General features: G+C 31.8%; 1 protein-coding gene across 6 annotated transcripts in view; it reads left to right on the forward strand.

The window, feature by feature from the left end:
• LOC143076250 (uncharacterized) overlaps nt 1–18,166 on the forward strand; it is a 63,300-nt gene that overhangs the window by 11,094 nt on the left and 34,040 nt on the right. Inside the window, exon 1 of one of the 6 annotated variants that reach the window (XM_076251982.1) lies at nt 383–898. The exons of 3 other annotated variants lie outside the window; for them this stretch is intronic. In XM_076251982.1, the coding sequence (XP_076108097.1) occupies nt 773–898 (126 nt within the window). In that variant the 5' untranslated portion in view covers nt 383–772. Of the gene's footprint in view, nt 1–382; nt 899–4,755; nt 5,037–7,161; nt 7,318–18,166 lie in introns of those variants that run through there. 2 more of the 6 variants (XM_076251985.1, XM_076251983.1) reach the window with 2 other exon arrangements.

An 18,166-nucleotide genomic window follows, 5' to 3' on the forward strand; every position in this document is an offset into this window, starting at 1 on the left:
ATAAAAAGCTTCTTTGTAAAAAATCTTTACAAAATAAGTTATATAGAACTTCATTAAGAGCTTTTTATGTTTGAAATATAGATCTGGTGTTATTAGGAAGCATCGAACACATCAATAAATGTTGGCAAAGATTTAAAAAATATTTACGTAGACTTTTATTTCTCACCGTCACAATAAAGATTTGACGAGGATCAAACGAACTCATAATATATGAAATCATTTGTACATGTATTAAAGTCTTTATAGGATTAATTATAATGAAAGAACAACGATTAAATGTAACATTTCTTTAGCCAAATTTAACACCCACAAATCTTCTTTGCTTTACGACGTCCCGTAATTTAAATTTGAACGACTGACCAGGTTTGACAGGTGAATATTGGAAGATAACAAATTTGCAGGTTTCTGGATAATAATTTTCGATTGTTTTGTTTGCGATTGTTTTGTTTGAGTTGAAATTAAATTTTCACATGGAGGTGACAGCTACACCTAGGAATGTGTCGATAAAATGTATGGACATAACGGATTGTGATATTTGTTGAAAAAATCTATTGCAGAATTATAAAAACAAAACTTTTCAAAAATTTTGTGATGTCAATGTGTTAAAATTAGTTGCTGAACATTGTTCTTAGAGATTATACGTGATGCAGTTATGAAACTTTATTGTATAATGTCTGAATTATTTGTTCCATGGAGAAAGAAATTTTTCACTTGTGACTTATGTGAAATGTAAAGATCATACCCCCAACAAAAACATAAAAGTGATATAGACATGGATTGGATGTTAACAAGGTTGGAAGAGGATTCTGCTGAGGATGCAGATGAGAGTGAGGCAGAGGATCAAGAGCAGGAGAATTTCATCAGTGAGGTGGATGCAGAAAATATACTTTTAAGAATGGTAGGTCAAAGGGTGCAATTTGTTTGTTTGTGGTTTTAAAATAATGTGTAGCCTGCAGCCTCTGTCTCTGATTGTGGGATTTTTTTTAGCTGTGTTGAAGACCCATTGGTGGCCTTGGGCTCTTTTCTGCTCTTGGGTCGGGTTGTTGTCCCTTGGCCGCATTCACCATTTCCATTCTAAAGTTTTTTAAGATTATTTCCCCCTTGAGAAAATTAATCATTTAATGGTTTATGGTGCAATAAACAGATATATTCAATGCTTCATTAGAAAGGTGAAAAACCAAATATAAACAAAATGAAAATTATGTACTTGTGTACGTAGGGGAATTGCAAATTGAAATTTGGTTAATGTGTTTCTAATCTTTTAATCTTGATTAACACATTTAAGCCCTTAATCTCATTTGTAGTTGCACTATACATGTTGGTAATAATATCGGTTAATCTTCATGTAATCTTTGGTTGACATCTGTGCAGTCAACCGTATAATTATTTGTTCAAAACTTTCATTCAGTGGATGAAATTTACAAGAGGGGCCAGCTGAAGGACGCCTCCCGGTGGTGGAATTTCTCGCTGCATTGAAGACCTGTTGGTGACCTTCTGCTGTTGTCTGCTGTATGGTCGGGTTGTTGCCTCTTTTACACATTCTCAATTTCCATTCTCAATTTTAATAAACTGACCTATTTTTTGTCGAGTTTCAGTTTTTTAATCTTGCTGTCTGAAATGTGAAATTTTTTGAAGCACCCAATAATTAGCAAAAACGAACCTCTTGCAAAAATTTCCAACTAAACAATTTCCAGAATATATATCATATGATACAGCTGTCAAGTAGGAGGTTTATGTAGCTATTAAACCAGGTTTGTAACCAACCATTTTCTTTGGGAAAAGCCTGTACCAAGAATTTGGCAGTTTTTTTCACTCACGGGTCCCATTAATTGATAGTGTTTGATTTGGCAGTTTTAATGGACGTCCCCTTTTTGCCTTGAAGTTCAGTATTTTTGTTATTCCTGTTCCCCATACAATGTTGGAGTACCAGTCTGTCCTTGATGATCTTAAACTTGTTCAGAGGTTGTTTTAGGGGGTTGCTTATTGTTTTATTAGAAAATTAGTATAATTTATTAGCCAGTAAATCATTATTATGGTATTATTGAACCATTTGACATAATAAAACTTGTTGTAGGATTGATATAAATGCAGCATTGATTTTTTTTTCACAGAATTGAGATAGAGTTGTCTCCCATTTGTAATTCTCAAAAATATTATAAAAATGTTTTATGATGTCAGTGTCATAATGGGGAGATTAAATGACTATGAGAAGACAGTTTTCACATTTTAAATAAAAGTATTTTATTCAGTTTGTATACATTTATATTGAACCTTGAGGTCCTAGCAGAATTCTTTGAAGAAATGTTAGGTATACCTTAATAATAATGGACTATATATATATCTTTATTCTCATCATTCTGAAATCTGAAAGCATTGACTTGGACATATTGCAGAAAGTCGGGTAATGCTTGAAAACTTTTCCAAAAACTTATTGGACATTAGTACAGAAAATTTGGTATTTTCTTTTCTCTCCCCTTTTGTTGTCATATTGATATTCCACTGGAAATGATTCTTTGGATGAGAAGGATGGGATTTTAAAGTAATGTGGTCAATTGCTTAAAAACTTTTCCTAAAACATATTGTCAAATTATTGATCGTGTTTTTTTGTCGAGCCTGCAACTTTTGTTGCAGAAAGCTCGACATAGGGATAGTGATCCGGCGGCGGCAACGGCGGCGGCTACGGCGGCGGCTACGGCGGCGGTGTTAGCTAACTTCTTAAAAGCTTTATATTTTAGAAGGTGGAAGACCTGGATGCTTCATACTTTGTATATAGATGCCTCATGTTACGAAATTTCCGTCAGTCACATGTCCAATGTCCTTGACCTCATTTTCATGGTTCAGTGACCACTTGAAAAAAAAGTTCAAATTTTTTGTAATGTTGAATTCTCTCTTATTATAAGTAATAGGATAACTATATTTGATATGTGCGTACCTTGCAAGGTCCTCATGTCTGTCAGACAGTTTTCACTTGACCTCGACCTGATTTCATGGATCAGTGAACAAGGTTAAGTTTTGGTGGTCAAGTCCATATCTCAGATACTATAAGCAATAGGGCTAGTATATTCGGTGTATGGAAGGACTGTAAGGTGTACATGTCCAACTGGCAGGTGTCATCTGACCTTGACCTTATTTTCATGGTTCAGTGGTTATAGTTGAATTTTTGTGTTTTGGTCTGTTGTTCTCATACTATATGCAATAGGTCTACTATATTTGTTGTATGGAATGATTGTAAGGTGTACATGTCTAGCGGGCAGATGTCATGTGACCTTGACCTCATTTTCATGGTTCAGTGGTCAAAGTTAAGTTTTTGAGTTTTGGTCTTTTTATCTAATACTATATGCCATAGGTCAACTATATTTGGTGTATGGAAATATTTAATGATCTCTATGTCAGTCGCGCAGGTTTTATTTGAACGTGACCTCATTTTCACGGTTCATTGCACAGTGTTAAGTTTTTGTGTTTTGGTCTATTTTTCTTAAACTATAAGTAATAGGTCAACTATATATGTTGTAAAGAAGCATTGTTAGCTGTACATGTCTGCCTGGCATGGTTCATCTGACCTTGACCTCATTTTCAAGGTTCATTGGTCTTTGTTTAGTTATCTTGGTTAATGTTAAGTTTATGGTACAGTTGTTATAAAGCTTAGCTTTTTACTTAGGACTATCAACATAATATCAATGATTAGTATAGAAGGCGAGACATTTCAGCGTGTGCACTCTTGTGATACAAAATGTATCATACTTTTTGATGATTGTTGCAATCAATTTTGTGAAAGGAATATATGAGGTTACCACTAATTTCCCTATTAAAATGTACGAATAATAAAAAGAAAATATGTTTGTAAAATCTAATACTAACATACTTGTAATGAATATTAATTGAAGCAAAATTGTAATGCATCGTTAATATAGAATCCAGTCTCCATATATGAAAATTTTACACAGTGACATTACTTAAGTAAATGTCATTTGTTTTTTAACAGATTTGGTAATATGATTGTCATCTAATACACATCACTATAACTGTCCAATTTCATTTTTTAAGGTCATCCCATTTAAATATGCATTGAAATGTATAGAAAAATTTGTAAATCAAGGTTTCACATTTATTTATTTAAAGTCATGAAAATTTAAATGATTGCCGCATACTTATGCCTAAATCTTAACTATCAAATCCTATTATGAATTATATCTAAGTAAATTAGCATTTAGATGGTATATCTTGGTAATTATGGCATACTTGTCCTTGTTAATTATAATTTTGTACCGTTATGGACGATAAAACCTCACGTTTGGAAATCAAACTGTTTTTGAATTTATCCTCTTTATTCTGTACAAGGGGTACATAATTTTGCCTTTATGATGTAAATTTAATATGATTCTCATGTTATGGTGTGAATTTTTACAAAAAGCAAAACATTTTTTTTAATTGGATTATGCGTAGATTTCATGTACGGACAGTGTTTATATGAGCCTGATACATATTTTAATATTGTATTATCTAATGATTTATTACAAATTGTTGTTTTGATGTGTTGTGAAGGGGTATTTGAACAAGCGAAGTGACTACGATATTTTCATTTGAAGTTGATTTTAAATTGGAATAAATGGCAATATTCTTGATGTATCGTAAATTTTAAACATCATCTGGGATTATAAACTGTTAAAAATGATATCAATAAGTAGATTTTAAATGAATAGTGATTTGTACGTGTCTTTTATATGAGGATTGCCTGGGCTTGTTAAACAGCTACATGTATTAAAAATTAGACATTGAAATGAATTGAAATTTTTCGGATTAATATTCTGTGATGCATTAAAAACGGGAATTTTTCATTACAATTTAAGTGCAGTTGCTTAAATTTTTCCTAACTATTAGAATACAGACAAAAAAACTATTTTAAAGCTAAAAGCTTAATTAAAAAATTCGAATATTGTGGATAAAACTTTTTGAGAAACAGCAGCATGTATTTATCATTACCGTCCAGACGACATCAAAGTAAGGGTGGACAACTCAGTGGAAAAAATAAAAGAAAGGTGAGCTATCATAACCATATTGGATATTAGGATAATTTTAGAATTCTGGAATGTTACAGGCATTACAGGAAATTTCAATAATTAAAAGTCTTGAAATCATGTGATCAGCTAAATTATCTTAAGTTTTTGCTTGATATTTGAAAGACGTGAATCTAATATAACCAAGAAGAATGAGCCATTCAAGTTTTTGCAAATAATTAACAGGACATTTTGTCATTGGAAACTTTTTTTACTGGTTACAACAACATTTCCCTGAATTATTAAATGAGCAATTATTTAAATAAAAAGTTTTATTTTTTATGCAAAATTTAATCCAGTTAAGATCTAGTTTTACTCATTTTTGAACTAATTGCAGTCTAATTGCCAAATAATTTCTCTAAGGAAGTAATTTTTTTTATGTTGCAACTATTTTGTATAAATACCATTACTCTCTTGCCTTACCAAGACTTGAAGGGTAGTGACTTGCTTTACCAAGACTTGAAGGGTACTCTCTTGCCTTACCAAGACTTGAAGGGTAGTGACTTGCTTTACCAAGACTTGAAGGGTAGTGTCTTGCTTTACCAAGACTTGAAGGGTAGTGTCTTGCTTTACCAAGACTTGAAGGGTAGTGTCTTGCTTTACCAAGACTTGAAGGATAGTGTCTTGCTTTACCAAGACTTGAAGGGTAGTGTCTTGCTTTACCAAGACTTGAAGGGTAGTGTCTTGCTTTACCAAGACTTGAAGGAGTGTGAGCTATACGGCCTTCAGCAGTGGCAGCATGTGGTATGAGTACCCTATGAGACAGCTCTCTATCCAAGCCACATGCACTGTATTAAAAGTTAACAATTATAAGCTAAGTACAGCCTTTCAAACTGAGCCTTGGCTCACACCAAACAGCAAGCTATAAGGGGCACCAAAAATGACAAGTGAATAATAGTTTGGACAGGAAAACTAACAGTCTAATGTACATAAAAAAAAGGGAAACACCTATGAACCACAACAACAAAAGACAACCACTTGAACAACAAGCTTCTGACTTCAAACAGCTGCATAAGAATGGAGCGCAGGTTTTAACATTTTAGCATTGTTTTAATGGCCCATAGAATTGTTAATTGTTATTAAAGGTGATACTTAACTGATCTTTTTATAAATATTTGAAGGGGAAGTACTGTTCATGAAATGGGTACAAATGCAATCAATTTCAAAAGGAAATTTCTGTCAATTTATGCCACACTTCCGTATAATATTACTTAACATTTTGCACTAATTGACTTCATTAAATTACTAAAAGTTGAATAAAAAAAAATCATTATAATTTTCAAAAGAGAATGAAATTGTGTAGCCTATTTGTTTTCAAATTCAATACTTCTTTTATTTTTGAATTCATGTTAAACGATTGACTTTTATTTGACTTTTGTGGATAAAATACTAAGACCATTAGAATGCCCATTGATTTTGAAGTTTATTTACTGAGTGAAAAAAGGACTTTACAGAGATTTATAAAATATTGATTCTTATGATTTATTTTAACATAAAAGTGTAAACGAACTCCAAATACAAGATTATATTCTTATTCACATCTGAAATCTTCAGATGATTTAAAATTTCGTTGCTCAAACATGAAATTCTATGTTTGCAATTGTATATATATTTTTCCGTGACTAAAATATTTGCAAAGTATCATATATCTATATTGAATGGTATGGGTATTTGAAATTGAAGATCCTTTAGTGAAAGTTAAACAACTATTGACCTCAGTCGACATTGCTTTTGTCATATGAGACTATTAACTCGAGACTCTTTTTGTCTCAAAAGAGAGAAAGAGGATTTAAATTTTTGAAATCCATCGGATTTTGAATGAGTTTAATTACTTGTTATGGATTTTATTAACTTGAAAACCGTTTTTGCTCATTTTATCTATTGACATTTCTCAATGATGAATTAGGTTTAATTTGTGATGGGATTTTTTAATCTGTGATTTTTGTGTTTATTGTGTGTTATGGTAACGAGTAGTTCTTTTGGGAATCTGTGTATACCTATCTAAATATATTCATGGATGTACTTTAAAGACTTTTTAAAGTTTAGAAGGAACTTGTAAAACTGGATGGATAATTTTTTTTTAACATTTGAATGTTTCAAACTGACATGAATATTTGATTTGTGTACGTATATATATAATTTCATATAAGTTCTGTATAAAAGTTTGGAGAATAAAATGTTAATTTCACCAAGTACTGGACAAAGACGTAAACTAGAAAAAATGCCGAAAACTTTTTTGACCGAACCAGCAAGAACAAAAATGGTAAGTTTTTTAGAAGTTCAATTCAAAAACATATTTGTTTCTGAGACAGTTTTACTGAGTGAAAAATGGTTTCAACTCAGCTAGGCAACACGCACATGTTTACTGTAATGCATGTTTTTTTGCTGGTAATTTTATAAATTTTAGACATAATTTTACATAAAAGATTTCATACATAGCAAAACTACAAACAGAATGCTGTGGATTTACTTTTTTTCATGGGTACCAAATTTTGTGGATTGAGAAAAACTTGAATTTCATGAATAATTATTTCGTGGTTTGGCCAATTTTTGCATAGATCTATATAGAAAACATGTAATTTGTTGAACTTTTACATTCATGGTTTATCGGTACCCACGAAATCCACCATTATTGGTATGCACTAAATAATAATCCACAGTATAAGTTTTATTGAATTCTTAATATGACTGTTAGGCTATATCTGGTTTGTTAAGAATTAGAAACATGAAACTTCAGACACAGACAATATTTGTCCACTGTCAACAATTACTACTATACAAATCATCAAAAAAAAATTTGGGGGGAAAAGGGGGAGGGGATTTGTTAAAATTGTGAGCCATTGTTCAGATATAAAAGAGACCTAAACCATTAAAAGATGAGATTTCACCCTTAACAAGACAACAACAAAAAAGAAAGAAAAATTATAATATAAAATCCACAGTATTAATTCTTTCATTTTATTAAAGCCAGTTTAAATAGAATTCAATACTTGAAATTTTAATAGGAATGAATAAATTATTAAAATATCTTAACAAGAGTAGAAGGACTAAATCAAGTAGGTAAAATATATCTCAACAAAAGTAGGTCTAAAACCAAGAAGGTCATCTATATCCTTGAAGAAGCTTATAGTTGATTGATTTTTATTCATAATTCAAAATAATTTAAAACTTGATCATTTTCTGGCCTTGACAACACTGTTGCACATTAACTTTTTGTCACCTGAAATTGAATCTATTTACACTTGAATTTTTCTATTGTTAATTAAATATGATATAAATGAAAGAAAACTGTGAACAATTTAGCTTTACTATTCTAAAGCATGGGTATTATTTTAGTTTTAAATTACATAAGTTTTGGTTACATAGATTTTCCCTTTCAATTATAATGTTATCTTAGGTGTCAACCTTTCTAACCTCCAATGTGGGAGATCTCTGTCTGGTAAAAAGTTTGCACTTTTTGTCCTTGAACTTTTGTAGTATATTTACTGTAAATTTTTGTCCTTATAAATTTTAAACATTTTAGAATCAACATTAATTCCATCAATCAAGCCAATTTATTAAGGAGTTATTAACTAAATATATATATTAACAAGGACATGCTTTTTTCTACTTTTCTAATTTTCTCCCCTGTTATCAATTTTGCAGAATATGAATCACAGATGCTCATCTGGTGGCAGAAATGGTAGGGTTAGTGGAATATAGTGGGTCTCATTGGGGTCTAAGAGTGAAGGAGGATTGGGCATTTTTTTTTAAACAGGACACATGAAAGTGGAATAATTAAGCGTAAATACAGGAAACTAAGTCTGTCAGGACACAGGAAATTACATGTGCTATTATGGCAACGAGAAGCAGGATACAGAATTCTCTCTAAACAATAAGCGGGATTGAGGATCAGACCCCCCAATGAAACCCCCTGTATATAAAGCCATATTTTCATGAGATAGAAGATATGGATGATATATATAACTTATATACAGATGCCTCCTTGTCTGAGGTTTTGGTCTGGCATTATTGTTGGTTGTCCTTGACCTCATTTTCACGATTAATCTTTGGTATATATGTCAAGTCCGTCTCTCAGGTACAATAAGTAATTGGTCAACTATATTGGTTGTACATATTGATTATAAAGGATCTGTATAATTGTCCATTGGATATGCATGGTTTATATGCCATTGCCCTTATTTTTAGTACATTGATCAGGTAAAAATAATAATACATGTGTTTCTGCTGACATGCTGAAAAAATAGGGTAGTTAGATGTTTTACAAACATTTTTTAGCTGGTTATTGCTAGAAAATTAGTTGGACTTTTACAGTGCTTATTCCAAAATTGCATAAAAAGTGTTTGGGTAAGCACTAAAATTTAGGGTAGGTAGAGTTAGCGGAAACACATGTATTATTTTTTTGGCCCAATGTTTGGTTAATTTATGAATTTAGAAATAGCAAGATGTGGTATGACTGTCAATGAAACAACTCACCACAAGAGACAAAATTATATTGAAATTTTAGTTAACTGTAGGGCCTTCAACAATGAGCAACCCCATATAGCGTCATCTTGAAAGGCCCTGAAATTACAAATGTAAAACAAATCAAATTAGAAAATTAACGGCCTGATTTATGTTAAAAAAAATAAAATAAACCAAAAATAAATATGTAACACATCAACAAACAACAACCACTGAATTACAGGCACCTGACTTAGGACAGGCATAATCAGAATGTGGCCAAGATAAACTATAGTTACCACTGTAAGCAAGGAATCTATGAATCCCTTTATAGCTTGCTGTTCCGTGTAAGCCAATGCTCTGTGTTGTAGACTGTACTTTGACCTATAATGGTTTTTCTTTTACAAACAGTGTCTTGGATGGGGAGTTGTCTCATTGGCACTCATTCTACATCTTCTTATATCTGTTCCTTAATCTTCTGACATAATTCTAAGTTTCGAGGACTTTGGCATTGATATATATGTAAATCAGACTTTAAACAGACGAACAAGTTGTGATTACTTTTTGATATGAGTACCTCTTAAGTACATACACTTGGACAGTAGTTTACATATTAAACTGTTTGCTAACCGTATTATCCCTAAATTATCTTGTTTTATTTTATTTGTTGTCTCTTAAGGTTTGACTTTCAGCTGATGTTTTTTGGGGTTATTATTGACAGTATGGCAACCATAGAAGGCCTTTACAGATTTACCAAAACTTTTTACAGTCAATATCAGAACTTTAAGTTAAGCTTAGTTTCACTCACAATTTATGGCTATGAATACATGCAAGACTTATTTTTGCTACTGAAACCATTGATTACTCTCAGTGTTCAATTGCTCACTTTTTCACTGAAACAACAGGGGTTACCCAGGATTTAGCAATTTATAAAAGTGGGGTTCCTAACCCACACTATGTCCCCATTCAAATGCATTGCACAATATGTCCCCATTTAAATGACTTGATAAAAAAAGGAGTGTCTTTTTTTGACAAACCCCTTCACCCTCCCCCCCCCCCCCAAAAAAAAAAAATCCACCCCACCCCACGTTCCCACTGGATCCACCAATGTACAATACATTGAAGAATAAGTGCATAAAATGTTTGTAAAAATAAACAGTGCAAATTGCAATTTCAGTTCAACATGTATCTTATTCATATAGAGTATGTAACATAACAATTTATTGGTTTATAATTAAAAACAAGTATGTTTAATCTTTCACATCAAGAGACGTGAATAAAAGCACGATTTTCTGCCATGATTCTTGCTTGGTGCATTTCGTGACCATTAATAATATACATGTAACTAATAACAATTAGACCAACTAAGCTTGCTAATTCTGATTTTGAATGAAATTTCAAGATTATATGTGCAGGAAATGCAGAATTATGTTTGTTTTATTTGTAATAATTAAAACATGTAGTTTGTTTCTGACATTTTAAATCTCAAAGGAAAGACTGAAATAGGATTGCAATTAATTTTCTGTTTTGTTCAATATCTCTAAGTGGTCTTAATCCTGGAAAAATGCAGTATTAATTTTACCTGAATGGTTACCATAGCAACTATTTTTAGTATTGTTGCTATAAGACATTTGTTTTTGTTTGAATGTTAGGGGAAAAGAAGTTGTTTTGCAGACGACACTTCCTTTTATGGGCATTTTAATGTTTAGTGATAATTTAGCTATTTGTTTTTTATACAAGTCATACAAATTGATATGTTGGAGAAATAAATCTGATTTTAAAGTATAGAAATTTATATCCATACTTCAAAATAGTGGAGCAACAATACTGTGAATCTTTTCGTCTCTATAAACTAACAAGTGACTATGCAGTATACTTTTGTCGCTTATTAAGATTTATAGCGTAATTCTTTAATGAATTTACCGACATAATTTGATAAATCATGTAAAATATTCAAAGGACTATATTTTTCTAGTCAGTTAAAGGAAACAATTCAAGAATAATGTAAATAAATTTGAACTGAGGATTAGAGTGAAAAATATGTTAAAAACAAAAACAAATTAAAAAAGTACAACATAAAAATTTGGTTTTGTAAATGATAGAATTGGAATACCATGATGAAGAAGCAAGTGAGATTTATGGTGAGTTGTGTGTTGATTTTTCAGTCTCAGTAAGGGTTGACATCAAAAGATCGATGTAGGATAAAAAACTTAAATCAAACAGTTTGGGGGTGTGGGGGGTCATTACATTGCTGCAAGTTTTGTTTATCTAAAATCGATTTTACATATATCCCTATTGGTCAATCAATTTTTCCCAAATTAAGTTAAGAGGGGGGTGTGGGGGTCAGTGAAAAAACTATGTGAATTAAGTTTTTTATCCTTCATTGAACTTTTGATGTCGTCCCTAAACAGATTGTTTATCATTTGTTCATTTTAAGCTCACTGTTCTGAAGGTCTTAATTATGACCAAAATTGTCAATTGTCCCCTTAAGGATTTATTCCCCATGAAAATAAATTTTAACAATTTGTTCATTTAGTTTGCTTAATACTTTAAAAAATCTTCTCCTATGAAACTGCTGAATCAATTTGGGCTGAATGAGTTTCAGAGTATCTAGTATAAATTTTATATTTTATTTTCTTGTATGTCGAGAAACATATAGCCACTATGGCTAAAATAGAACATAGGGATAAAATGCATTTCTTTGATTTTGAAGAATATATGACAGATACAAAGAACATTTCAATGGAAGTTTTAAGCCATTCATAAATATATATTGAAAAGCAAATATAATCTTTGATGAAAGATTTAAGCAAAAAATACAGGTGAGCGATTCAGGCTCTGGAGAGCCTCTTGTTTATTTATTAAGAGGTGTTTAAATCATTCTCATTTATCTTAGCTAAAGAGTATTATTTCTTAAATTAATATATATTGCATTCTGAATTTACTTCAGTTTTTCAGAATGAGCATTTCACATACATTTAATGACAAATTTTCTGGAATTTAGCTTCAAATCTTTAATTTTTTATGTATTAATTAAGCTTCATTATTATGGTTAAACTTTTACCATTGATTGAAGGTTAATGTCTTTAAACTGTTTGTAATATCTGTTGCAGTACATTTAAAAGCAATTAATCAATTCCATCTTGTTTACCTCATTTATATAAATTTGTACAGCCAGATCACTGTACATTTTCTTTTATTGTCCAAAATTTGATTGAAATATTTCTAGTATGCAAATATTATATTTAATCATTCTTGGAGAACTGAGACTGGGAATTAACTTGTCTCTTTTTAACTGTATATAAAATTTCCTCATTTAATTTTGTAGAATTTATTTATTTATTTTTTAAATTTAGGTCTTGTGTCATTAAACTATTCATTATAACTTCAAACACTTCCAGTTTAGTTCCTTTTTAGGAATGGATTTAATCTTCTAAAAGTAATTGCATGAAACTGTTTACTGTGAATATATAGAATACATAAACATTATATTAATATAGCTAACTGATGTATATTTTAAAAACATAAATAACATAAATACACAGTAATTATTTGCCAAAAAGTTAAATAAATGTTGTTTAGAAATGTCTTATACACAAACATCCAATAAAGTGACACTATAAATTTTATTTAAAGCTTCAAATTGTGTTTATTGCAGCAAATAGTAATTAGTTAATAATCATATAGATGACACAATTACCAATTATTAAAAAGTAAGTAAAAAAAGATTAAACCTGCAGGTTGCCTGGCTTATACTGTGGATCTATAAAGTTTTCATGTGTACTTATATTATCCATTTCAGAATTTAATGCATTCTGGGTAACTTTTCATATACCAAAACACTCAGTTGTTGGAATAACAATGACAAAGACAATTGAAATTGAACCAATGTCATTCATGACCAAAATTTTAGGGAACAATTCCTTTATTCATAGCTTTTGAGAGTTTTTTTAGGCAAACATGTGCTCCTGTCTATACTTAATTCAGTTACAGTAGGATTATATTTAGTACATATTTGTACTACCTCCACCAAATACAAAGCCTTTAAACTGTCATCACATTGTTTACTATATATAGATAAAATACCTAGTTGTTGAGATATGATAATGTGCATAGACACTCAACAAAGTTAGAACATAGATATAATGATTATGAAAATATAATATTCCTGTTATGAAAATGAAAAAAGGGGTAAATCCAGGGTTATTCAGTAACTTATTCATACTGTAGAATTCTTTGCACGATTTATGCTTAAAAAAATGATACATATATAATATTCCAATCCAATTAAAGGGTGTATTTTCCAATCAAATTCCCACCAAAAAATCCTGTTATCTTACAAGTAATAAGAATGTGTCCAAAGTACACGGATGCCCCATGTTCAGAGGACCGTGAAATTGGGGTCAAAACTTTAATTTGGAATTAAAATTAGAAAGATCATATCATAGGGAACATGTGTACTAAGTTTCAAGTAGTTGTGACTTTAACTTCATCAAAAACTACCTTGACCAAAAACTTTAACCTGAACTTTGCACTTTCATTTTCTATGTTCAGTTGACCATGAAATTGGGGTCAAAACTATAATTTGGCATTAAAATTAGAAAGATCATATCATGGGGAACATGTGTACTAAGTTTCAAGTGGATTGGACTTCAACTTCATCAAAAACTACCTTGACCTGAAAAACTTTAACCTGAAGTCGGACGAACGAACGAACGGACGAACGAATGAACAGACGAACGGACGAACGAACGGAGGCACAGACCAGAAAACATAATGCCCCTCTACTATCGTAGGTGGGGCATAAAAATAATCTGATAGTTTATGAGAGACTCATTTTCATAGATTTTAACTAAACAATAATACAGGAACTTTCAATCAGATTTAATGAATAAAGGGAAATAACTCTAATTTAAAAGTGGAATTCAAGAAATGGTAGTTTTTGGTAAAAAGTATTTTTGATTTTTTATACAAAAAATTTCTCAACTATGCTAAGTCACAGATTCTTAAAAATTTTCAGTGATCATACAGTATTACTAATTATAAAAGAAGCAAAATATAATAATATTACATTATAATAGATCTAAAAAAAAAAAAAAAACATAATTAAAATGTCAATTGTTCTTGAACAATTGAGAGGTCTTTCCTTTTGTAATGTAAAATACATGTTCCAATAGACGTAGAATGTATTGAAAAGCTTTAAAACACACTGAATATCTTTTAAATAAGGTAAAAAAAACATAATTTGCTATATGGGACATGACCTTGACTTTTGACCTTTTGACCTTTGTCAAGGTCATTAGTCCCCAATGTCATTGCTGAAGACCCCATGGGTCTAGGACCTTTGGTTATACAGTAAAAGCTGATTTTGCCTTTTCAGAAATCTAAAACAAGGGTTATGCCCCTTATAGAAAGGTCAAATCTCTTCGGTCAAATGTCAAAAAGTTGCGCCTCATCCACCTCAACGCGTTTTTCACTATTTACTATTTCTGTAAGTACAATCGTTTTTGAGATATCGACTTAAAAGTTTTAAGGTCAAAGGTCAAGGTCAACCTTAAACAGCTTTAAAACACACTGAAAATCTTTAAAACACATTGAAAATCCCTTAAATAAGGTTAAAATCACTAAATTCGCTATCTGGTACATGACCTTGACCTTTGACCTTTTGACCTTTGTCAAGGTCATTGGTCCCCAATGTCATTGCTGAAGACCCCATGGGTCTAGGACCTTTGGTTATATAGTAAATGCTGATTTTGTCTTTTCAGAAACCTAAAACAGGGGTTATGCCCCTTACAAAAAGGTCAAATCTCTTCGGTCAAAATGTAACAAAGTTGCCCCGTAATGACCCAAACATTTTCCACTATTTAAAACTTCTGTAAGTATAATGGTTTCTGAGTTGTTCTGATAACAAGGTGTTAGGTCAAAGGTCAAGGTCAACATACACATTTGACCTTGAGGTATTTTTCAAAGTCACATGAATTGATGATGAATGGTGAAGATCCTAGGTCTCTACGACTTACGGTTTTTGAGTTTTGGTTGTCCACCGACACCGGTTAATTTTCATAGGGGCATAACCCTACCAATGAGTCGTTGAATCTTTTCGATCCAAATGTAACGAAGAACCGGGGTCTGGTCCTGAACAAATTTCACCCTTCGTTTATTTTCTACCTATTACGGTTACGGTGTTGGAACGATAACAAGGTTTTTTGGTTTCGGAGGAATTACTCCGAACCGACAAAATATTTCGACTAACAGGGTGAGTTCTAGATAGGTATATATGACACCGATACAAAGTGTGAACATGAAAGCGACACGTCTTACGGTTAAGGCTGCTAACTTCGTCAAAGTTTGGCGGAAAAAGAATAATAATAAACAGAAGAAATACAGTAAGGTCTTTCCCTTTTGTAAAAGGAAAGACCTTAATTAAGAAATATTTAATTTCAGTTGTGGTCTGCCAGGTTCCAGAGTCATATTGTAGGCTTTTCAAACAATTATCATATACAATAATCGAGACTATATTAACCCTTTTGCCGAATGTAAAATGTTTTCACAGAATTTCATTAACAAATGAAGGAGTATACAAATTTGTACAAGAATGAGACAAAAAACAAAATAGCATTTGTCAGCAATAAAATTGTACCTTTTAAAAGAAAAACAAATATTACTAAATGCATATTATATGCACAAAATTGAATAGTTTACAGTTTGAAAATGAATATAAATTTGAAATGAAATACACATTTCTATTTAGGTTTAGACCAAAATATAAGTTCTGAACCACAAATTTGGCTAATTTATATAAATACTTTGTACAAAAATTTATATATGTATGGTATGCAAATCATGATGCAGCATTTAAGCCAATTTTAAGGTAATAATATAAGTCATTGATTTGCAATAGAAATAAAGTTAGAATTGATTTTAAATGTAAATAAACAGATGTATTGTGGGTATTATGTAGTCAGTTAGAGAGCTGTCAATAAGATCCAGCGAAAAAATAACGAAGACCTACAAGACAAATAAAAGAAAAGAAAACTTAATTATCTCTTATAAATACAGATAAAATAAAATTTAGAAAAAAATAAAATAGTTTGCATATCACTAAAGGGACATAACTCAATCTTTCTTGACTGCAAATAACAATCCTGGATTTATTTTTTTGATAATAATTATTTTGTCTGTTTAGACAACAAATATAAAGGGATATTTTTTTAAAGAAAGGTTATTAAGGTTTATTAATAATGTAAATGTGGACCTATAGAGTGGGGTGCGCATATTCGCCGGGGACACAATTTCGCCGTTTATAATTTTGAGTTGTAAATATTTCAAAAGATGGCTGAAATGGAAGAAATATGGCGGTAACTTAGATTTTGATAACAAATATGATTTTTAGCTCACCTGGCCCAAAGGGCCAAGTGAGCTTTTCTCACCACTTGGCGTCCGTCGTCCGTCGTCGTCGTCCGTCGTCGTCCGTCGTCGTCGTCGTTAACTTTTTACATTTTGAACTTCTTCTAGAGAACCACTGAATGGAATGAAACCACACATGGCATGAATGTTCCTTATGAGGTGCTGACCAAGTGTTGTTACTTTGTAGCCAATCCATCATCCAAGATGGCCGCCAGCGGGGGACTTAGTTTAACAAAGGACCCTATGGGAAATGCATACAAATGACTTCTTTTAGAGAACTACTGAATGGAATGAAATCAAACATGGCATGAATGTTCCTAATGTGGTACTGACCAAGTGTTGTTACTTTGTAGCCGATCCATCATCCAAGATGGCCGCAAGCGGGGGACATAGTTTAACATAGGACCCTATGGGAAATGCATACAAATGACTTCTTTTAGAGAACCACTGAATGGAATGAAATTAAACATGGCATGAATGTTCCTAATGTGGTGCTGACCAAGTGTTGTTACTTTGTAGCCGATCCAGTATCCAAGATGGCCGTCAGCGGGGGACTTAGTTTAACATAGGACCCTATGGGAAATGCATACAAATGACTTCTCTTAGAGAACCACTGAATGGAATAAAACCAAACATAGCATGAATGTTCCTTATGGGGTGCTGACCAAGTGTTGTTACTTTGTAGCTGATCCATTATCCAAGATGGCCGTCAGCGGGGGACTTAGTTTAACATAGGACCCTATGGGAAATGCATACAAATGACTTCTTTTAGAGAACCACTGAATGGAATGAAACCAAACATGGCATGAATGTTCCTTATGAGGTGCTGACCAAGTGTTGTTACTTTGTTGCTGATCCATCATCCAAGATGGCCGCCAGCCGGGGACTTAGTTTAACATAGGACCCTATGGGAAATGCATACAAATGACTTCTTTTAGAGAACCACTGAATGGAATAAAACCAACCATAGCATGAATGTTCCTTATGGGGTGCTGACCAAGTGTTGTTACTTTGTAGCCGATCCATCATCCAAGATGGCGGCCAGCCAGGGACTTAGTTTAACGGTGTCTTCAACCTATGCCAACATTTGATAAAAATATATTCAACCTATGCCTACAAACAAAATACAATAGGTGTTGTTATAACAATTATTAATTAATAAAAGGTAAAATACAGTCAGTATATTTAAGCACTAAATATTACTCTTTAAAAATTCACAAACAAAAATAAAGTATTTGCAAAATTGTGTTGTAGTAAAAAAT

Source organism: Mytilus galloprovincialis, chromosome 5 (genome assembly GCF_965363235.1).
Source record: "Mytilus galloprovincialis chromosome 5, xbMytGall1.hap1.1, whole genome shotgun sequence".
Classification (NCBI taxonomy): Eukaryota; Metazoa; Mollusca; class Bivalvia; order Mytilida; family Mytilidae; genus Mytilus; species Mytilus galloprovincialis.